Source organism: Aythya marila, assembly GCF_965140915.1.
Source record: "Aythya marila genome assembly, chromosome: 1".
Classification (NCBI taxonomy): domain Eukaryota; kingdom Metazoa; phylum Chordata; class Aves; order Anseriformes; family Anatidae; genus Aythya; species Aythya marila.
The window spans coordinates 137869941-137891685 of NC_139042.1; the positions used below are offsets into that span (position 1 = coordinate 137869941).

At 43.8% G+C, this 21745-nt stretch overlaps 1 protein-coding gene across 1 annotated transcript in view; it reads left to right on the forward strand.

The window, feature by feature from the left end:
* Window positions 1-21745, forward strand: part of CCDC91 (coiled-coil domain containing 91) — a 164766-nt gene that overhangs the window by 39287 nt on the left and 103734 nt on the right. The window contains exons 6-7 of the mRNA XM_082751909.1: window positions 10674-10850; window positions 12310-12414. Of these exons, the coding sequence (XP_082608035.1) occupies window positions 10674-10850; window positions 12310-12414 (282 nt within the window). The remainder of the gene's footprint in view (window positions 1-10673; window positions 10851-12309; window positions 12415-21745) is intronic.

A 21745-nucleotide genomic window follows, 5' to 3' on the forward strand; every position in this document is an offset into this window, starting at 1 on the left:
GTCAGGCATAATTTGCTCTTAGCGAAGCTATGTTGGCTGTCACTAATCACTTCTTTGTTTTCCATGTGCCTTAGCATAATTTCCAGGAGAATCTGCCACCATGGTTTTGAGACATATTATATATCTTGTTATTTTTTTCAGTTCTGTTTTTTTCCTGCATGAGTTTAAAGATTGTGGCAGATCACAAAACTAACAAAAAAAAAAAAAAAAAAAAAAAAAAAAGTCTTAGTTGTCATCTTGATCTCCTCTTGTAGCTGAAATTCTGCTGAGAATTGATACAGCTTTTTTTTTTTTTTTTCCTGGTGCCAGATAGGGTAATTTTCTGCCTTAAGCTCTTCATCTACCTCCCTAATAATGTTTTGATCAGCCAGTTACTGTTGCGAGCAGGATGATGAAAATATGCTTTTTTTCAGCCACAACAGATCCTACTTTTTGATATCAGCTAACTGAAATATGAACAGTCTGTATCCTTTCTGTTTGAGCTAGGCCAGAATCTTTAGCTTTTACCTCAATTCTCTATTCTCTAGAAAGAGCACTTTAGATATTCCAGAATATTAAGGCTTAGGTGCATTTTTTTAAGCTAAGAAATATCTGATAGGGTAGTCTTACTGAAAATACATAATATGCTTTCCTACTTCTGAATAATCATTCTGAAATTCTGTTTTCAGGATGTTTTTTAGTTGTTCCCATATTTTGTTCTGGACAGACCCATGCTTCATAAAAACAATTTGCTGTCTTTTTAATGTAGGAAATAATACAAACTAAAGAATACAACATCATGAAGCATTTTGAAAGAGAGAAGAAAAGTTGATAAGTTTCTTAACATTATTTTGAAATGGAGGTCAGACACTGCCCTTGTGAATAAGATTTAAGGAGAGTGGTGGGCATAAAACTATAATAAAGTATTTTTTTTGCCTATTGGGAGATGTTAAGAGAACTGTATTTTTCTATAGCTGTGTCTTCAGCATCTCTTGAAATCTTATATTAAAGTTCACCTTTGCAAGGTCCAATGTCACCATTTTTGCAAGCGCCAGACTTAAGATTGATGTATTACTCAGAAGTAGGATTAGCACACTAAACTTCTCTCTGTTTCTAATGGAAGGGAAACTGAGAGCACAAACTGCAGTTTTCTGTGTCTGCTTTATCTACTGGATCTCGTGCATCTACGTATAGTCAAGATCTTTATTCACAGTATCATCTAGGTTGGAAGAGACCTCCAAGATCACTGAGTCCAACCTCTGACCTAACGCTAACTAGTCCTTCACTAAACCATATCCCTAAGCTCTACATCCGAACTTTTAAAGACTGCAGGGATGGTGACTCAACCACTTCCCTGGACAGCCTATTCCAATGCCTAACAACCCTTTCAGTAAAAATGTTCCTCCTAATATCCAACCTAAACCTCCCCTGGTGCAAGTTTAGCCCATTCCCCCTCGTCCTATCACTGGGAACATTGGAGAATAGACCCATCCCCACCTCACTACAGCCTCCTTTAAGGTACCTATATGTCCTGGTTTCAGTTAGCACAGAATTAATTTTCTTCCTAGTAGCTGGTGGAATGCTGTGTTTTGGCTTAGAATGAGAAGAGTGCTGATAACACCCCGATGCTTTAATTGTTGCAGAGCAGTGCTTATACTAAGCCAAGGACATCTCAGCCTTTGCTCTGTCCTGCCAACGGGCAGGCTGGGGGGTGCAGTAAGAGCTGGGAGGGGACAGACCCAGGACAGGTGACCCAAACTAGCCAAAGGGGTATTCCATACCATCTGACGTCATGCTAAACAATATATAGGGGTGGCTAGCCGGGGGGAGGGGGCCGGACTGCTCGGGGTTAGGCTGGGCATCGGTCAGCGGGTGGTGAGCAATTGCATTGTGCATCACTTGTTTGTACATACTATTATTACTTTCGTATTATCACCATTGTATCATCATTATTATTATTGTTATTATTATTTTGTTATTTTTTTTTCCTGTCTTATTAAACTGTCTTTATCTCAACTCACGGGCTTCACTTTCCATTTCTCTCCCCCGTCCCAGAGAGGGAGGGGGGAGGGTGAGCGAACGGCTGCGTGGTGTTTAGCTGCCGGTCGGGTTAAACCACGACAGTCTTTTTGGCGCCCAACGTGGGGCCCGAAAGGTTGAGATAACGGCAGATCTGATCAGAGTGTGTTAAACTAAAATTGGTGTAAGGATTAGACCTGCTTAATAGTCACTTGTCATGATGCTGATTGCTTTAATCACAACTCTGCTGCGCCTGTTTTCCAAATTGAGTATTATAGTACATTATTTTCCGTATTTGCTCTCTGTAGTGTTGTTTCTCCTCTCCGGGCCCTGGTTTCAGACCATTATGGTACTAAGTGTTATAGCAATGGCTTATGAGACGATAAAATATCTGGTCATGACTCTAACTTGGTATTTATACTCAGTAACATCGTGGACTCTGTACTTTGGAAACAGCATCTTGGGAACTATTAGCAATTATACCTATTGTTTTTCTCCATTAGAGAGTCAATCTGTGGAGGGGAAAGGGGAGGATATTTTTCCTTACTTGCTTACTCTCCCTTTCTCCTTCACCACCCCTGTATCCTCCTGGGTCACTCTGCCTTCCTCCTTCACCACCCTCTTATCCCCTGAGCTTGTCACAATAGCTCTCCAAGATATTGAATATTTCTGGAATACTCAGAATACCATAGTCTTGTTGTTCTGCCTCATGAATGCACTTCAGATTCTGCTTAAAGTTAAACAACTACTTAGGAAGCTCATCCGGAGATCTGCCCGGAGGCAGTATAGTTGTGGGTGGCAGGGAGTATGGGTGGATATGGGCAGGCATCTAGAGCAGTTGGCACCCCCAGTGTGTTGGAAATTCACCCCTGAACAATGGCAAAATCCTCAAAAACTGGCAGAATGCTTGAAAAAAAGGTGTAATGATTCTGGCAGTTCCAAAGTAACACAAATCATTGTAACGTGCTGGGGCCTGGCTCATGCCTATCGAGCTGCCATTGATACTGCTGTCAACTTAGTGACAGACCCTGCGGCCACTCCAAACCCTGTGACAGATCCAACGGCCACTGTGACCCCTACGGTGGATTCTGCAGCCGCTCCAGTCCCAGCTCCTGCAGCCGCTCCAGTCCCAGCTCCTGCAGCCGCTCCAGCTCCAGCTCCTGCAGCCGCTCCAGTCCCAGCTCCTGAAGCTGCTCCAGTCCCAGCTCCTGAAGCCGCTCCAGTCCCAGCTCCTGCAGCCGCTCCAGTCCCAGCTCCTGCAGCCGCTCCAGTCCCAGCTCCTGCAGCCGCTCCAGTCCCAGCTCCTGCAGCCGCTCCAGTCCCAGCTCCTGCAGCCGCTCCAGTCCCAGCTCCTGCAGCCGCTCCAGTCCCAGCTCCTGCAGCCGCTCCAGCTCCAGCTCCTGCAACTGCTCCAGTCCCAGCTCCTGAAGCTGCTCCAGCTCCAGCTCCTGCAGCTGCTCCAGTCCCAGTTCCTGCAGTCGCTCCAGTTCCAGCTCCGGCCGCTACTCTAGTCCCAGTTCCTGCAACTGCTCCAGTCCCAGCTCCTGAAGCCGCTCCAGCTCCAGCTCCTGAAGCCGCTCCAGCTCCAGCTCCTACTGCTGCTCCAGTCCCAGCTCCTGCAACTGCTCCAGCTCCAGCTCCTACTGCTGCTCCAGTCCCAGCTCCTGCAACTGCTCCAGCTCCAACTCCAGCTTCTGTAGCCGCTACAGCTCCGGTTCCTGCAACTGCTCCAGCTCCTGTAGCCGCTCCAGCTCCTGTGGCCGTGTCAGAGAAACGAGCTGTAGCAGTGCAAGTTGACCCTGCAGAGGGCATTCCAACCCCTGTGGCAGACCCTGTAACAAAGTCAGAGAAACGAGCAGTAGCAGTGCAAGCTGCCCCTGTAGAGAAGGTGAAAATATGGTATAGAAATTCAAGTCGTTTAGAACGCAGAGAGTCTTCTGCCAATCCAGGTAAGGCTTCTGCCAAAACTAAGTATAGAGATGACGAAGATGATGACGACGCTGGGCCGTCAAGGATTCAGGAGGAGGAAGATGAGGATGCCGAAAGAGCAACAGTAACTACCCGAAGCCTAAACGAGCGTGAGCTACGAGATGTGCGAAAAGATTTTGGTCGCTGTATAGGTGAGCAGCTTGTCACCTGGCTGCTCCGGTGCTGGGACTCTGGAGCCAATTGTGTGGAATTAGACGGCAGGGAAGCCAAGCGGCTGGGATCCCTTGCTCGAGACGCCGGCATTGACAAAGCAATTGCAGATGGAGCACGACCCACCAGCCTCTGGAGGCGTCTCCTCTCAGCCGTGAGGGAAAGGTATCCCTTCAAGGAAGATATTTTATGTCTACCAGGCAAGTGGACCACTATGGAGAAGGGAATCCAGTACCTGAGGGAATTAGCCGTACGGGAAGTGATTTATGAGGATCCAGACCTCAAACAAACATCCACAGATCCAGATGAAGTCAAGTGTACACGACCCATGTGGCGGAAGTTTGTACGGAGTGCACCATCATCATATGCCAGCTCATTGGCAATAATGGCCTGGAAAGAGGATGAGGAACCCACAGTGGGTGAAGCGGCTAAACAACTCCGGCAGTACGAAGAAAGTCTCTCCTCTTCCTTACAGGCCTGCGTCTCAGCTGTGGAGAAACTTTCTGAAAAGGTTCACCAACTTGAAGAGAATCTATTGTCCTCCCCACCTGAACCAACCAGTGCCCACCGACCAAAGGAGAACACTTGGGAGAAACTTTCTGAAAAGGTTCACCAACTTGAAGAGAGATTATTCTCCTTCGCACCTGTACAAAGCAGTGTCTCAGCTGTCAGGGGTAGGCGTTCACCCACACAAGGAAGACGATATGGTGGGTACTCACCCCGTGCCACCCTGTGGTTTTACTTACGAGACCATGGAGAGGACATGAGAAAGTGGGATGGAAAATCTACCGCGACCCTAGAGGCACGGGTACGTGAGTTGCAAAAGAAAACAATCAGGAAAAAGGGATTCTCCGAAAAGTTTGCTGCTCCAACTTCCAGCAGACAGTCCTTCAAACACAGAAACGAGGAAGATTCTGACCAGGATTAGGGGGGCCCTGCCTCCAGCCAGGGGGAGGAAAGGGACAATCGAGTTTATTGGACTGTGTGGATTCGATGGCCTGGCACATCACGCGCACAGAAGTATAAGGCTTTAGTAGACACCGGTGCACAATGTACTATAATGCCATCGAGCTATAAAGGACCAGAGCCCATCTATATTTGTGGAGTGACAGGGGGATCTCAGCAGTTGACTGTATTGGAGGCTGAAGTGAGTCTGACTGGGAATGAGTGGGAAAAGCACCGCATTGTGACTGGTCCGGATGCTCCATGTATCCTTGGCATAGACTATCTTAGAAGAGGATACTGCAAGGACCCAAAAGGGTTCCGGTGGGCTTTTGGTATTGCTGCCTTAGAGACAGAGGGCATTAAACAATTATCTACCTTGCCTGGTCTCTCAGAGGACCCCTCTGTTGTGGGGTTGCTGAGGGTCGAAGAACAGCAAGTGCCAATTGCTACCACAACTGTGCACCGGCGGCAATATCGCACCAACCGAGACTCCCTGATTCCCATCCATAAGCTAATTCGTCAATTGGAGAGCCAAGGAGTGATCAGCAAGACTCATTCACCTTTCAGTAGTCCCATATGGCCAGTGCGAAAGTCTAATGGCGAGTGGAGACTAACAGTGGACTATCGCGGCCTGAACGAAGTCACGCCACCACTGAGTGCTGCAGTGCCGGACATGCTGGAACTTCAGTATGAACTTGAATCGAAGGCAGCCAAGTGGTACGCCACAATTGATATCGCTAATGCATTTTTCTCCATCCCTCTAGCAGCAGAGTGCAGGCCACAATTTGCCTTCACTTGGAGGGGAGTCCAATATACTTGGAATAGGCTGCCCCAGGGGTGGAAACACAGCCCTACCATTTGCCATGGGCTGATCCAGTCTGCACTAGAGCAGGGGGAAGCTCCTGAACACCTGCAGTACATCGATGACATTATTGTGTGGGGTGACACAGCAGAGGAAGTTTTCGAGAAAGGGAAGAAAATAGTCCAAATCCTTCTGAAAGCCGGTTTTGCCATAAAACAAAATAAAGTCAAAGGACCTGCACGGGAGATCCAGTTTTTAGGAATAAAATGGCAAGATGGACGTCGTCAAATCCCAATGGATGTGATCAACAAAATAACAGCTATGTCTCCACCAACTAACAAAAAAGAAACACAGACTTTCCTAGGTGTTGTGGGGTTTTGGAGAATGCACATCCCAAATTACAGTCTGATTGTAAACCCACTCTACCAAGTAACTCGTAAGAAGAATGAGTTTGAATGGGGCCCTGAACAACGACAAGCCTTTGAACAAATCAAGCAGGAAATAGTCCATGCAGTAGCCCTTGGGCCAGTTCGAACAGGACCAGATGTAAAGAATGTGCTCTATACTGCAGCCGGGGAGAACGGCCCCACCTGGAGCCTCTGGCAGAAAGAACCTGGGGAAACTCGAGGTCGGCCTCTGGGGTTTTGGAGTCGGGGATACAGAGGATCTGAGGCCCGCTATACTCCAACTGAAAAGGAGATATTGGCAGCATATGAAGGAGTTCGATCTGCTTCGGAGGTGGTCGGTACTGAAGCGCAGCTCCTCCTAGCACCCCGATTACCGGTACTAGGCTGGATGTTCAAGGGAAGGGTCCCCTCTACGCATCATGCAACTGATGCTACATGGAGCAAGTGGGTTGCACTGATTACTCAGCGGGCTCGAATAGGAAACCCCAGTCGCCCAGGAATATTGGAAGTGATCATGGACTGGCCAGAAGGCAAATACTTTGGGATATCATCAGAGGAGGAGGTGGGTCGTGCTGAAGAAGCCCCACTGTACAACCAGTTGCCAGAGAATGAAAAGAAATATGCCCTGTTCACTGATGGGTCCTGTCGTATTGTGGGGAAGCATCGGAGATGGAAGGCTGCTGTATGGAGTCCTACGCGACGAGTTGCAGAAGCTGCTGAGGGAGAAGGTGAATCGAGTCAGTTTGCAGAAGTGAAAGCCATTCAGCTGGCTTTAGACATTGCTGAACGAGAAAAATGGCCAGTTCTCTATCTCTACACCGATTCATGGATGGTAGCAAATGCCCTGTGGGGATGGTTACAGCAATGGAAGCAAAACAACTGGCAGCGTAGGGGCAAACCTATCTGGGCTGCTGCATTGTGGCAAGATATTGCTGCTCGGGTAGAGAACCTGGCTGTGAAAGTACGCCACGTAGATGCTCATGTGCCCAAGAATCGGGCTACTGAAGAACATCAAAACAACCAGCAGGTGGATCAGGCTGCTAAGATTGAAGTAGCTCAGGTGGACCTGGATTGGCAGCATAAAGGTGAATTATTTATAGCCCGATGGGCCCATGACACCTCAGGCCATCAAGGTAGAGATGCAACATACAGATGGGCTCGTGATCGAGGGGTGGACTTGACCATGGACGCTATAGCACAGGTTATTCATGACTGTGAAACATGTGCTGCAATCAAGCAAGCCAAACGGTCAAAGCCTCTTTGGTATGGAGGACGATGGCTGAAATATAAATATGGAGAGGCCTGGCAGATTGATTATATCACACTCCCTCAAACTCGCAATGGCAAGCGCCACGTACTTACAATGGTGGAAGCAACCACCGGATGGCTGGAAACATATCCTGTGCCTCATGCTACCGCCCGGAACACCATCCTGGGCCTTGAAAAGCAAGTCCTATGGCGACATGGCACCCCAGAAAGAATAGAATCAGACAATGGGACTCACTTCCGAAACAACCTTATAGACACTTGGGCCAAAGAACATGGTATTGAATGGGTGTATCACATCCCCTATCATGCACCAGCCTCCGGGAAAGTTGAACGATACAATGGCCTGTTAAAGACTACCTTGAAAGCAATGGGCGCTGGGACGTTCAAAAACTGGGATACGCATTTGGCAAAGGCCACCTGGTTAGTCAATACTAGGGGATCTACCAACCGAGCTGGACCTGCCCAATCAAACCTGTTACGTACTGTAGATGGGGATAAAGTTCCTGTAGTGCATGTAAAAAATATGCTGGGTAAAACAGTCTGGGCTACTCCTGCCTCAGGAAAAGGCAAACCTATTCGTGGAATTGTTTTCGCTCAGGGACCTGGATATACTTGGTGGGTGATGCAAAAGAACGGAGAGGTCCGGTGTGTACCTCAAGGAGATTTAATACAGGGTGAGAATAGCCCATGAACTGAATTGCACCATGTTAAATAGTATATTATACTGTATGTTATCACTACCATGATTACTATAGGTGACTAATTAGAATGTATGGAAAAGAGTGTAACCTGAGCATGACATAAATGGTATGGAATAAGGGGTGGATAGATGTCCTGGTTTCAGTTAGCACAGAATTAATTTTCTTCCTAGTAGCTGGTGGAATGCTGTGTTTTGGCTTAGAATGAGAAGAGTGCTGATAACACCCCGATGCTTTAATTGTTGCAGAGCAGTGCTTATACTAAGCCAAGGACATCTCAGCCTTTGCTCTGTCCTGCCAACGGGCAGGCTGGGGGGTGCAGTAAGAGCTGGGAGGGGACAGACCCAGGACAGGTGACCCAAACTAGCCAAAGGGGTATTCCATACCATCTGACGTCATGCTAAACAATATATAGGGGTGGCTAGCTGGGGGGAGGGGGCCGGACTGCTCGGGGTTAGGCTGGGCATCGGTCAGCGGGTGGTGAGCAATTGCATTGTGCATCACTTGTTTGTACATACTATTATTACTTTCGTATTATCACCATTGTATCATCATTATTATTATTGTTACTATTATTTTGTTATTTTTTTTTTCCTGTCTTATTAAACTGTCTTTATCTCAACTCACGGGCTTCACTTTCCATTTCTCTCCCCCGTCCCAGAGAGGGAGGGGGGAGGGTGAGCGAACGGCTGCGTGGTGTTTAGCTGCCGGTCGGGTTAAACCACGACACTATAGAAAATGATAAGGTCTCCCCTGAGTCTCCTCTTCTCCTGACTGAACAATCTCAGCTCCCTCAGACGCTCCTCATAGGACTTGTTCTCCAGACCCCTCACCAGCTTCGTCACCCTTCTCTGGACTTGCTCAAGCACCTCGATGTCATTCTTGTAGCGAGGGGCCCAAAACTGAACACAGTACTTGAGGTGCGGCCTCACCAGAGCCGAATACAGGGAGACAATCACTTCCCTAGCCCTGCTGGCCACACTGCTTCTTATACAAGCCAGGATGCTGTTGGCCTTCTTGGCCACCTGAGCACACTGCTGGCTCATATTCAGCCGACTATCAAACAATACACCCAGATCCTTCTCTGCCAGGCAGCTTTCCAACCATTCCCCTCCCAGTCTGTAGCTCTGCTTGGGGTTATTGCGCCCCAGATGCAGGACCCAGCACTTGGCCTTGTTGAACTTCATACAGTTGGCCTCAGCCCATCGGTCCAGCCTATCCAGATCCTCCTGCAGAGCCTTCCTACCCTCGAGCAGATTGACACACGCACCTAACTTGGTGTCATCTGCAAACTTACTGAGGGTGCACTCAATGTCCTCATCCAGATCATCAATGAAGATATTAAAGAGGAATGGCCCTAATACTGAGCCCTGTTATTTTGTTTGTTTTCCTTTGACTCTAGAGATGCTTATTCAGTAACCAAAAAGTCAATTATTTGAAGGTTTGTTTGGAATAAAATGTGTTAGGGGAATTAATTAAATCATATCCATCAATTCTGTCTTAAAAAAAAACAACACATACTGAGATGTTTCTTTTACCATCCTACCCCAAATCTCAAGTGCTCTTGGCTTTCAAAAAGCTAGAATAAAAATGGCAGTTGAAGTTAATTTGCCATCTCTTTTCTTTGGAATTTCTTTGTTGCTATATAAACAAGTAATGATTATATAATTGGGGGGGGGCAACTCAAATTTCTGTTTATTATAATACAAAATATTTTAAATTTCACCTAATTTATTTTTGTGCTTTGCTGAAAATACAGTCTTATTTATGTTCCATCTGTTTTCAGTTGTATATTCAAGAAACCTTTGTTTCAATTCCTGCACTTGTACAATTTACTAAAATAGTATTAACTGTTCTAGACATGTCCTGATTACTCTTATTCTCTTAGTCAAGCCTCAGTATATTCATTTTAGAAAAATGAAAATAAAAATCTGTTTTGTAATTGGAATCCTTTTTAATCACTTACCTTCCCATGGCTGCTGTTTGTAGTCTGCATTGGGCAAAAACATAAGTGTGACTAATCCAAGAAGAGTTTATTTCGCTGTAAGTCTGCGTCTTTGAGACCAGTGATTTGTTTCATTTTTGTCCCTTTCTCACCTCTCTTTAGTATTTTGACTTCATTCAGAACTGAGATATCTGATATCCTCCTTCTTAAAGCCTTCTCCAAAGTGTTTCTTGAAAAACTCTGAGGAAATTGGAAAGATTGATCTGAATGCTAGTAGAATTACTAGCTACTGTTCTGTTGTTGGACCTTTCTTCTTGGCCAGCATATAGAACATGTGTGTGCATGGATAACTTCAGAGAATTGTGGTTACAAATAAATAACCTTGGTGTTTATAGTTTTTAAATCTATAATTTCATTTGGAAATAAAAATTTGACTTGAATGTTAAATTCCCTTTTACCATCTCCTTTAGAATCAAGTAGATATTCAAGTTGCCTCTTTGAATTTAAGTGAAGTCACATCGGCCATTGGTCCAGATGGTAATGAGACAAAGAGGCAAAATGAATTGAAGAGCTCTCTTCAACAAACTGTAGCAAACCTAGAAACCAAGCTTTGCACTGCTGAAGAAGAAAAAATAAAAACAAAAAAGGTATGACTGTTTTTTTATATAAATATTTGACATTTATATGGAATTTAAGCATAGTTTGAGCTGTCAGATTTATAATTCGTTTTGGGAGAAAATAGGCAAATTTAAAAGAAATTATCCAAATTCAGCAAAAATACTTTTTCTTCATGTCAGATCTTTTGCAATAAATCTTAAATTTTAGGAAAAAAGTTATTTGTCCCCCTCCCCCCCCTTTTTTTTTTTTTTTTTTTTTTAAGATATAGAGAAAGACAAGATGTCTCAGCATAAAGCTATGTAGTTAGTATTTATAATGGCTCGTCCATGTTTTGGGAGTGAGCATGCGGTCACTGAAGTTGAAAGTGCCTTTGGCTATCTATATGAACATAATATGTAATACTTCCTCCCCTCCCTCCAGGAGTGCTGATAACTAAACTCTTCATGTTGCTTCCACACCAAATATGGTAGAGTACCAAGTAGGACTATGCATGTAGTTATGCGTCTAAGCTGGTCAGAGGTCAATGAGACACTGGAGAGTAAGAAGGTTTAATTTCTGGTATTCTTAATACTGTGTTCATTGATAGCTATCAAGATGTGCTATGGAAGAAGGAAATGGATTGTTGGAAATGAAAATAAGTATGGGGATGAGCCAAGAATGGGAAGGCCTGGAGTGGGTTGATGTTACTAGGAGTTAAGTATGGAAGAAGGTTGGTAAGGTATAAGTCTATAAGCATAGACTTTAAGAGTAGATACTGAGAGCTGGGCTGTAAATGAAGAAGAGCTGTGAAATGCATTTCTATTCCTACAGTTGAATCAGACTTTGAATCTCAAGAACTGTTCTTATTTCATTCAAAAGCAGGACTAACTAAACATACCTGCTCCTCTTGTCCTCCTTCTGACCCTTTCCATTTTGCTTTTTGTTTGAATAGCTGTACAGTGATCTGGCAGGTTTCTTAATTGGCTTATTGTGGGGCTGCAAAAATAGTTGCTTTTGAGCAACTGAAAAGGTGCCAGCAACTTGCCTATAGGAATTGGTTTGGTAGGACCAACATCTGCATGTAAAACTCTAGCCCTTTCTACAGCAAATAATTTTGGAGTTTAGTCAGTAGGGTCATTCTCCTTCCTCTCTCTTGGCTCTTGCAGGGGGGATACAAGAACAAGATGTTAAAATTCTAGTAATTCTGGAACTGTAGGTAGAGATCATTAGGGCTGTATGGAACAGGATTTCTGCCTTTGGAGAGAAAACGTTTTCTAAAAGTATGTTTAATAGGCGTTTCAAATGTATAAAACCAGAAGCCATTAAAAATATGAAAATAATGACTTCGAATACCTTATGCTTCTCAAAATTACAGTTTTTGTTATGAAGTTATGATAGGAAATGGCGTATCTTCAGAAATGAAACTAGTTGGAATGATAACCTGAATCTGTATTTTCACAATTCAAAAATGTTTGTAATTTTCCATATTTTATTTTCTAACCTTTATAGGAATTAGAATATTTACTGGAAGAAAACAGTATTCTAGAAATGAATTTCTTGAAGGATAAAAAAGAAAAGCTACTTAAATATCAAGATCATTACAAGATGATCCAGGTAATTTCATTTTATTTCTTGTAGTATCTTGCTGTGTTCAGGGATGTTTTGTGTGAAGTATGTTTCTGTTCAGCAATTCCTGTGGTAAGTATCTTCAGGCCTGCTCCAGATCTTTTTGGATTTGAAGAATTTTAAGGGCCTTCAAATCAGCCTGATTTTGATGTTAGCAGGAATATAGATTTAATAGTCTGCATCACTGTCACTCAAATCACATAACTGTAGAATGATCAATTTCATAGAAATTAAAATAAAACCATTGATTTGCCAAATAGATGCATATTTAACACTGTCTTATGTTCTAGAGCTGTTATGGCCCCTTACTTGGAAAATATTAGCTGACTTCAATATTAGTGGAATAGCTTGTGTTACGTAACAGAAAATCTGGAAAATATAATTAGATGCTAGAAAATGGAATTAAAATTGCTTCCATCACAAACATCGAGATCATTGATCACTTTGAGCTGCTCAGGACACTGGTTGGTAGAGTCCCTTGGGAGGCGGTTCTGAAAGGCAGAGGAGTCCAGGAAGGCTGGGCGCTCTTCAAGAAGGAAATCTTAATGGCACAGGAGCCCATTTGCACATCCCCATGTGCCCAAAGACGAGCCGGCATGGAAGAAGACCAGCCTGGTTCAACAGAGTTGCAGCTTGAGTTTAGGAGAAAAGAGAGGGTTTATAATCTTTGGAAAAAAGGGCGGGCCACTGAAGAGGACTACAAGGATGTTGCGAGGCTGTGCAGGGGCAAAATTAGAAAGGCCAAAGCTCATCTGGAGCTCAGACTGGCTACTGCCGTTAAAGACAACAACAAATCTTTTTGCAAATACATCAACACAAAACGGAGGACTAAGGAAAATCTCCATCCTTTACTGGATGCGGGGGGAAACCTTGTTACAAAAGATGAGGAAAAGGCGGAGGTGCTCAATGCCTTCTTTGCCTCAGTCTTTAGCGGCAAGGGCAGTTGTTCTCTGGATACTCAGTTCCCTGAGCTGGTGGAAGGGGATGGGGAGCAGAATGTGGCCCTCACTATCCATGAAGAACTGGTTGGCGACCTGCTACTGCACTTGGATGTGTGCAAGTCGATGGGGCCGGATGAGATCCACCCGAGGGTACTGAGAGAACGGGCGGAGGAGCTGGCCACACCGCTTTCCATCATTTATCAGCAGTCCTGGCGATCGGGGAAGGTCCCAGTGGACTGGTGGCTAGCAAACATGACGCCCATCTACAAGAAGGGCAGGAAGGCAGACCCGGGAACTATAGGCCTGACAGTTTGACCTCAGTGCCAGGGAAGCTCATGGAGCAGATTATCTTGAGAGTCATCATGCAGCACTTGCAGGGCAAGCAGGTGATCAGGCCCAGTCAGCATGGGTTTATGAAAGGCAGGTCCTGCTTGACGAACCTGATCTCCTTCTATGACAAAGTGACGCGCTGGGTGGACGAGGGAAAGGCTGTGGATGTGGTCTACCTTGACTTCAGCAAGGCTTTTGACACCGTCTCCCACAGCATTCTCCTCAAGAAACTGGCTGCTCTTGACTTGGACTGGCGTACACTTCGTTGGGTTAGAAACTGGCTGGATAGCCAGGCCCAAAGAGTCGTGGTAAATGGAGTCAAATCCAGTTGGAGGCCAGTCACTAGTGGCGTTCCTCAGGCTTTGGTATTGGGGCCAGTCCTCTTTAATATCTTCATTGATGATCTGGATGAGGACATTGAGTGCACCCTCAGTAAGTTTGCAGATGACACCAAGTTAGGTGCGTGTGTCAATCTGCTCGAGGGTAGGAAGGCTCTGCAGGAGGATCTGGATAGGCTGGACCGATGGGCTGAGGTCAACTGTATGAAGTTCAACAAGGCCAAGTGCCGGGTCCTGCACCTGGGGCGCAATAACCCCAAGCAGAGCTAAAGACTGGGAGAGGAATGGTTGGAAAGCTGCCTGGCAGAGAAGAATCTGGGAGTATTGGTTGATAGTCGGCTGAATATGAGCCAGCAGTGTACTCAGGTGGCCAAGAAGGCCAACAGCATCCTGGCTTGTATAAGAAGCAGTGTGGCCAGCAGGGCTAGGGAAGTGATTGTCCCCCTGTACTTGGCTCTGGTGAGGCCGCACCTCGAGTACTGTGTTCGGTTTTGGGCCCCTCGCTACAAGAAGGACATCGAGGTGCTTGAGCGAGTCCAGTGAAGGGTGACGAAGCTGCTGAGGCGCCTGGAGAACAAGTCCTATGAGGAGCGGCTGAGGGAGCTGAGATTTTTCAGCCTGAAGAAGAGGAGGCTCAGGGGCGACCTTATTGCTCTCTAGAGGTACCTTAAAGGAGGCTGTAGTGAGGTGGGGGTTGGTCTGTTCTCCCACGTGCCTGGTGACAGGACGAGGGGGAATGGGCTAAAGTTGCGTCAGGGGAGTTTTAGGCTGGATGTTAGGAAGAACTTCTTTACTGCGAGGGTTGTTAGGCAGTGGAACGGGCTGCCCAGGGAAGTGGTGGAGTCACCATCCCTGGAGGTCTTTAAAAGACGTTTAGATGTAGAGCTTAGAGATATGGTTTAGTGGGGACTGCTAGCGTTAGGTCAGAGGTTGGACTCGATGATCTTGAGATCTCTTCCACCCTAGAAATTCTGTGATTCTGTGATCATTTAATACATGCTTGAAGTCTCACATATACGTGTTTTTTCAGTTTTACTTCCTAGAATTTATGGTAACCTACTTTTTTTGTATGTGTGTGTAACATCCTACTCAAATGTTTGCTAGCTATGTTATAAAACATGTTGCCTAAAAACCTTCAGATTTATGGAGTATCGGATTGGCTAAAGGAAATCATAAACTCTTGACATTTTAATTAGTGGATCTTATTTTTTTAATATTTTAATTTTTTAATTACTTTTAAAAAATATTTTAATGATGGTACTCTTCATGCAGAAATATTTAAGTAGTGGAAATGTTACTTAGTATCATAGAATCATTAAGGTTGGAAGAGACCTCCAAGATCATCTGGTCCAACCGTCCCCCTACCACAAATATCATCTACTGTCCAGCCTTTTCTTAAACACCCCCTTAGGTTTGCAAATGTCTCCCTGTCAGTTATACCTCTTTGTCAGACTGTACAGTTTTCAAGAATGCTAGATGAAAGGGTCATAACCTTTAACTTTGTAGAAAATATCATCCATTTCCTCTTGTTTTCTGGATATAGTGAAAATCAAATCAGAGAAAAAATGTTGTGCTTCTAAGAGTTAAAATTAATATCATGAAATGAATATTGTGTGCCTTCTTTTAATACCAGTTGCTTTTGCCTTTCTTCCTTGGCTTCTACAGTACCAGGGCCAACACCTGTGGCCACACACTGAGTAAACTTGGTAGATAAAGAATACAGATGTCCATCTCACTGGCATTTCTTTTTCAAGTAGAAACAGCTGACTATTAGCTCTTACTTGAAAAGCTTTAAAGCAGACTTTTGACTCTGGCATAGTTTTGGAAACTTTGAGGATAAGACTTTTAACTGAAATAATTCTGATGCCCTGTACTATAAATGTGCGTTGATTTCATTCCTTTTACATGAAGTTTTTGTTCAAATGTTTGGCTGTGACAATTGTCTTATAAGATGTGTCTATTATGTACTGTAAGTGAACATGCATTATTTCATGGTGCTTTATATTCAATAATTGACTGTTAATCACAAGTGTCAGAAGTCAGTTAATTAGTAAATCTATTCTCAAAAGTTTGTTTGGAGGTAACATAGCCAAAAAGTCAGTAAGATCTTTAAACCAGTTAATATTTAGATTAAACCTTCCTCTTTTATGAGTTTATTGTATTAAGTTCTGAGAAGATTTTATTAATCTCACTTTGTCAACTAAGCCAGTTATTCTTTTCTTATTTACAAGCTTTATGGATTCTGAGGTCTGGCCTGGAATGACTTGGATTGATAAGAGATATTTCACATTGTTAATCCCAGTTTAAGTATTCCCTACTGATGCAGATACTGCATTTTTATTTTGTCACAAAATGGTCTAAATAAAATACGCTTTTGGGCTTTTTTATGAATTTTATTAATACAAACATTTTGAAAGATGAGATAAAGAGCATAAAGCATATACATATGTTTTCTCTGAGTTGCTAATTCTAATGAAGTGAATTGTGCTTTGTGATAGTCACAAAATTCTTCTTCATAAATCTGAAAAAAACCTTACAGTTACTCTGGCAATGCTGAAAATGCAAGAATTGAAGGGGAGTGATAATTGCTGCTCCTAATCATGGGGACCAACATTCAGAGAGAGTCCTTGGTATAGTGCTAGTGCTTAACCAGTTGATGATGATAATGGAGTGTTTCCACATTTTTGTGTGTGAAACACAAGTAAAAAGTTCTGTTTCATCTAAATAAAGTCAACATTAAAAAAATAAAGATTGAACAGTGCACGTAATATTTTTCCATTTTAATGTTGTTTCCGTATGCTACTGCAACAACCAGAGACAGTAAAGGGGTGGTTGTGGGTTCATAAATAGAATAAACAAATTGGTATTAACTAATATTATAGACTCATTTTGATATTTAATGTAATGGTCTCTTTGAGATATTGAACTCATGCAAGCTGGTAAAATTAGAATTATGATTCCCACACTCCTAATAATTTCTTACTTATATAGGCAGGAACAAAACAGGAACAAATGTATGTCTGACTTTTTTTCCTTTTTGATCACATGGTCATAAGTATATTTTTTTATCATCTCTGCTCCTCACTAAATAGGAAGTGCTGCATATTTTCAAGACATTCAGTGATAAGAGGCAATACATTTTTTGACCATAACGCTGAATCTAATTCTGCAAATCTAAAATTTTATGGCAGACTCATTGTAATATGTTGCAGAAATGAATAAATGCTACATTCTAAAACTACAAAAGAAATTTATAATATAGCGGGGGAAAAATGTTAAAGTAAGTGCTTGTGTTAGTAGGTGACATTCTCTAATTTGCAGATCAGAAAGGGAACATTCAGTTTGGGAAGAGAAAACAGGGCCTGGGTTCTAGTGTTCTGAGTGGGACCTTGATTCTTTCTATAGATTGTTTAGCTGATAAGAGTTAAGATGTTTGGTCTATCTGCAGACAACAGTTGTGGATGATTCACTGAGAACTGGATCATATTTTTCCCCTGCTATTTCTTTGATTTACCACACAGTTTTATTTGAAGTAATACTGCATTGCTGTTGGAAAATTCTAGTTGTGGTTATGCACATTTTTTCCCATCATCAACCCTTTCTGGAAGTTAAGCAGACTTTTTTTTTATATATATATTTTTTTTTTCTCACAGCACAATGTAGTTGATGTGGTGTGATTTTCTTTTTGAAATAGACACTTTCTTTTGGCTACTGACATCTATTCTTCTAACTTAACAAATCCGTAGTTCTTCTGAAAGTACTGAAGATGTTTTTGCATGGAATCCTTTGTTTCTTTTCTCCCTTTTTGTTTAGGGAACATATTTGAAATTTTTAATTAAAAAAAAGTGTCTTTTTTATTTAATAATATTATTATTGTTGCAGAAGGTTATGATTTAAAAATGAATTAGTTTAGTACTATGATTTTGTTTTGACTTGATGATCTTGTGTCTAAAGTAGGTCAGATGGATTCTCTAAATGATGTTTTAGAAAGGTAAGAGAGGAAGATTATACTGAAGAAACTATACATCAGTGCATAATGATCCAAATATCGTGAACTAACTCATAGCTAGAATTAAATTGCATGGTAATATAAGTGTAATCATTGCTGTTATTAGATGTTTCATCTATTTATTTCTGTAGCTTTTTATGTTTGGGTGGTTCTTTCCATTGAGTTCCCACTAAATGTAATATTTAAATTGTAAAGCTTCAAATTATGAGCAAAAGACTTTAAGTGTAATTAAGTAAAGACAGGAAATGATAAATCTGAGATTTTGGGCTAGTTTCTTCCATCATAATTCTGAAAGGTGAGTTTGTTTTTATTCTGATTAATACTGCCTTGTAATTTTGTTTTCCTTATATACTGGGCCTATATAGCATGCTCCCTCATGTAGAATAAAATGCTTAATGGTCTCTCTCATTGTTTTTGGAGATGATGCTTCAAAACCTTAAAACGTTTCATTTATATGTACCTTAGAAATATGGTGTTCATGCTAGATTCATCATAGATTCATCATGCCTTTAGATTAAGTAAAATTTTATAAACAGTGATTTTGATCTATACAAATCTCAAAACTTGCACCCAATACATGTAAAATTTTGTATTTGTAATATGTTGAAAAAGGAGTGTTAAATAATGTGGCTTATTGTGATGCTGCCTGATTTTGTGTGTATGGATACTTCTCCTTTTCCTCTTTCTGTTAGTATTTAAAATGATTTGCCTTACCTTAGCCCCCCATCATAATATTTCACAACATATCTTAACAATCTTATTTTTATAAGATTTTTATAAGATTGTTAAGATATGTTAATAGTATAGATTGTTAATCTATAAAAAGATTTTTATTTTTAATTTTTTATTAATCTTATTTCACAACATATCTTGTTGTCGCAGGGACAACAAGGCTAGTGTCCTGGTCGGGGTCTGCTATAGACAGCTGAACCAGGATGAGGAGACGGATGAGGAATTCTACAGGCAGCTGACAGAAGTTGCGAAATCATCAGCTCTTGTACTCATGGGGGGACTTCAACTTCCCTGACATATCCTGGAAGCACAACACAGCCCTGAGAAAGCAGTCTAGGAGGTTTCTGGAGAGCGTGGAAGATAGCTTCCTGATGCAGCTGGTTAGTGAGCCTACCAGGGGTGGTGCCCCGCTAGACCTTCTCTTCACAAACAGAGAAGGACTGGTGGAGGATGTGATTGTCGGGAGCTGTCTTGGGCAGAGTGACCACGAAATGGTGGAGTTCTCTATTCTTGGCGAGGCCAGGAAGGGGACCAGTAAAACTGCTATATTGGACTTTCAGAGAGCTGACTTTGAGCTGCTCAGGACACTAGTTGGTGGAGTCCCTTGGGAGGCGGTTCTGAAGGGCAGAGGGGTCCAGGAAGGCTGGGCGCTCTTCAAGAGGGAAGTCTTAATGGCGCAGGAACGGTCTGTCCCCACGTGCCCAAAGACGAGCTGGCGGGGAAGAAGACCAGCCTGGCTCAACAGAGAATTGTGGCTTGATCTTAGGAGGAAAAAGAGGGTTTATAAGCTTTGGAAAAGTGGGCAGGCCACTAAGGAGGACTTTAAAGAAGTAGCGAGGCTGTGCAGGGACAAAATTAGGAAGGCCAAAGCTCATCTGGAGCTCAATCTGGCTACTGCCGTTAAAGATAACAAAAAACGTTTCTATAAATACATCAACACAAAAAGGAGGACTAAGGAGAATCTCCATCCTTTACTGGATGCGGGGGGAAACTTAGTTACAAGAGATGAGGAAAAGGCGGAGGTGCTTAATGCCTTCTTTGCCTCAGTCTTTAGCGGCAATACCGGTTGTTCTCTGGATACTCAGTACCCTGAGCTGGTGGAAGGGGATGGGGAGCAGAATGTGGCCCTCACTATCCACGAAGAACTGGTTGGTGACCTGCTACGGCACTTGGATGTGCACAAGTCGATGGGGCCGGATGGGATCCACCCGAGGGTACTGAGAGAACTGGCAGAGGAGCTGGCCAACCCACTGTCCATCATTTATCAGCAGTCCTGGCGATCGGGGGAGGTCCCAGTTGACTGGCGGCTAGCAAATGTGACGCCCTTCTACAAGAAGGGCCAGAGGGCAGACCCGGGAAACTACAGGTCTGTCAGTTTGACCTCAGTGCCAGGGAAGCTCACGGAGCAGATCCTCCTGAGAGTCTTCATGCAGCACTTGCAGGGCAAGCAGGCGATCAGGCCCAGTCAGCATGGGTTTATGAAAGGCAGATCCTGCTTGACGAACCTGATCTCCTTCTATGACAAAGTGACGCGCTGGGTGGATGAGGGAAAGGCTGTGGATGTGGTCTACCTTGACTTCAGCAAGGCTTTTGACACCGTCTCCCACAGCATTCTCCTCAAGAAACTGGCTGCTCTTGACTTGGACTGGTGCACGCTTCGTTGGGTTAGAAACTGGCTGGATAGCCGGGCCCAAAGAGTCGTGGTAAATGGAGTCAAATCCAGTTGGAGGCCAGTCACTAGTGGCTTCCCCCAGGGCTCGGTGCTGGGGCCGGTCCTCTTTAATATCTTCATCGATGATCTGGACGAGGGCATTGAGTGCACCCTCAGTAAGTTTGCAGATGACACCAAGTTAGGTGCGTGTGTCAATCTGCTCGAGGGTAGGAAGGCTCTGCAGGAGGATCTGGATAGGCTGGACCGATGGGCTGAGGTCAACTCATGAAGTTCAACAAGGCCAAGTGCCGGGTCCTGCACCTGGGGCGCAATAACCCCAAGCAGAGCTAAAGACTGGGAGAGGAATGGTTGGAGAGCTGCCTGGCAGAGAAGGACCTAGGAGTGATGGTGGATAGTTGGCTGAATATGAGCCAGCAGTGTGCTCAGGTGGCCAAGAAGGCCAACGGCATCCTGGCTTGTATCAGGAACAGGGTGACCAGCAGGGCTAGGGAGGTGATCGTCCCCCTGTACTCAGCTCTGGTGAGGCCGCACCTCGAGTACTGTGTTCAGTTTTGGGCCCCTCGCTACAAGAATGACATCGAGGTGCTTGAGCGGGTGCAGAGAAGGGCGACGATGCTGGTGAGGGGCCTGGAGAACAAGTCCTACGAGGAGCGGCTGAGGGAGCTGGGCTTGTTCAGCCTGGAGAAGAGGAGGCTCAGGGGCGACCTTGTCGCTCTCTATAGGTACCTCAAGGGAGGCTGTAGTGAGGTGGGGGTTGGTCTGTTCTCCCACGTGCCTGGTGACAGGACGAGGGGGAATGGGCTTAAGTTGAGCCAGGGGAGTTTTAGGTTAGATGTTAGGAAGAACTTCTTTACTGAAAGGATTGTGAGGCATTGGAACAGGCTGCCCAGGGAAGTGGTGGAGTCACCATCCCTGGAAGTCTTCAAAGGACGTTTAGATGTAGAGCTTAGGGATATGGTTTAGTGGGGACTGCTAGCGTTAGGTCAGAGGTTGGACTTGATGATCTTGAGGTCTCTTCCAACCTAGAAATTCTGTGTGATTCTGTTAAAATCTTTGTGTTTAGATGCAAGCAATATCATAGTAATCTATTAATGAAATAAAGGACTGAATAAGTAAATACTAGCCCTGGTGGTTACATTCTAAACTTTCTATCATAATAATATTAAAACTACAAAGTTATATTACATTAGTTCTATTAGAAAGTATCATTTGGAGGAGTGTTTCTGAGAATGAAAGAATAATTTCATTTTCATGATTGATGATGGCAGAATTGTTTTGCAATGATGACAGAAGGTTT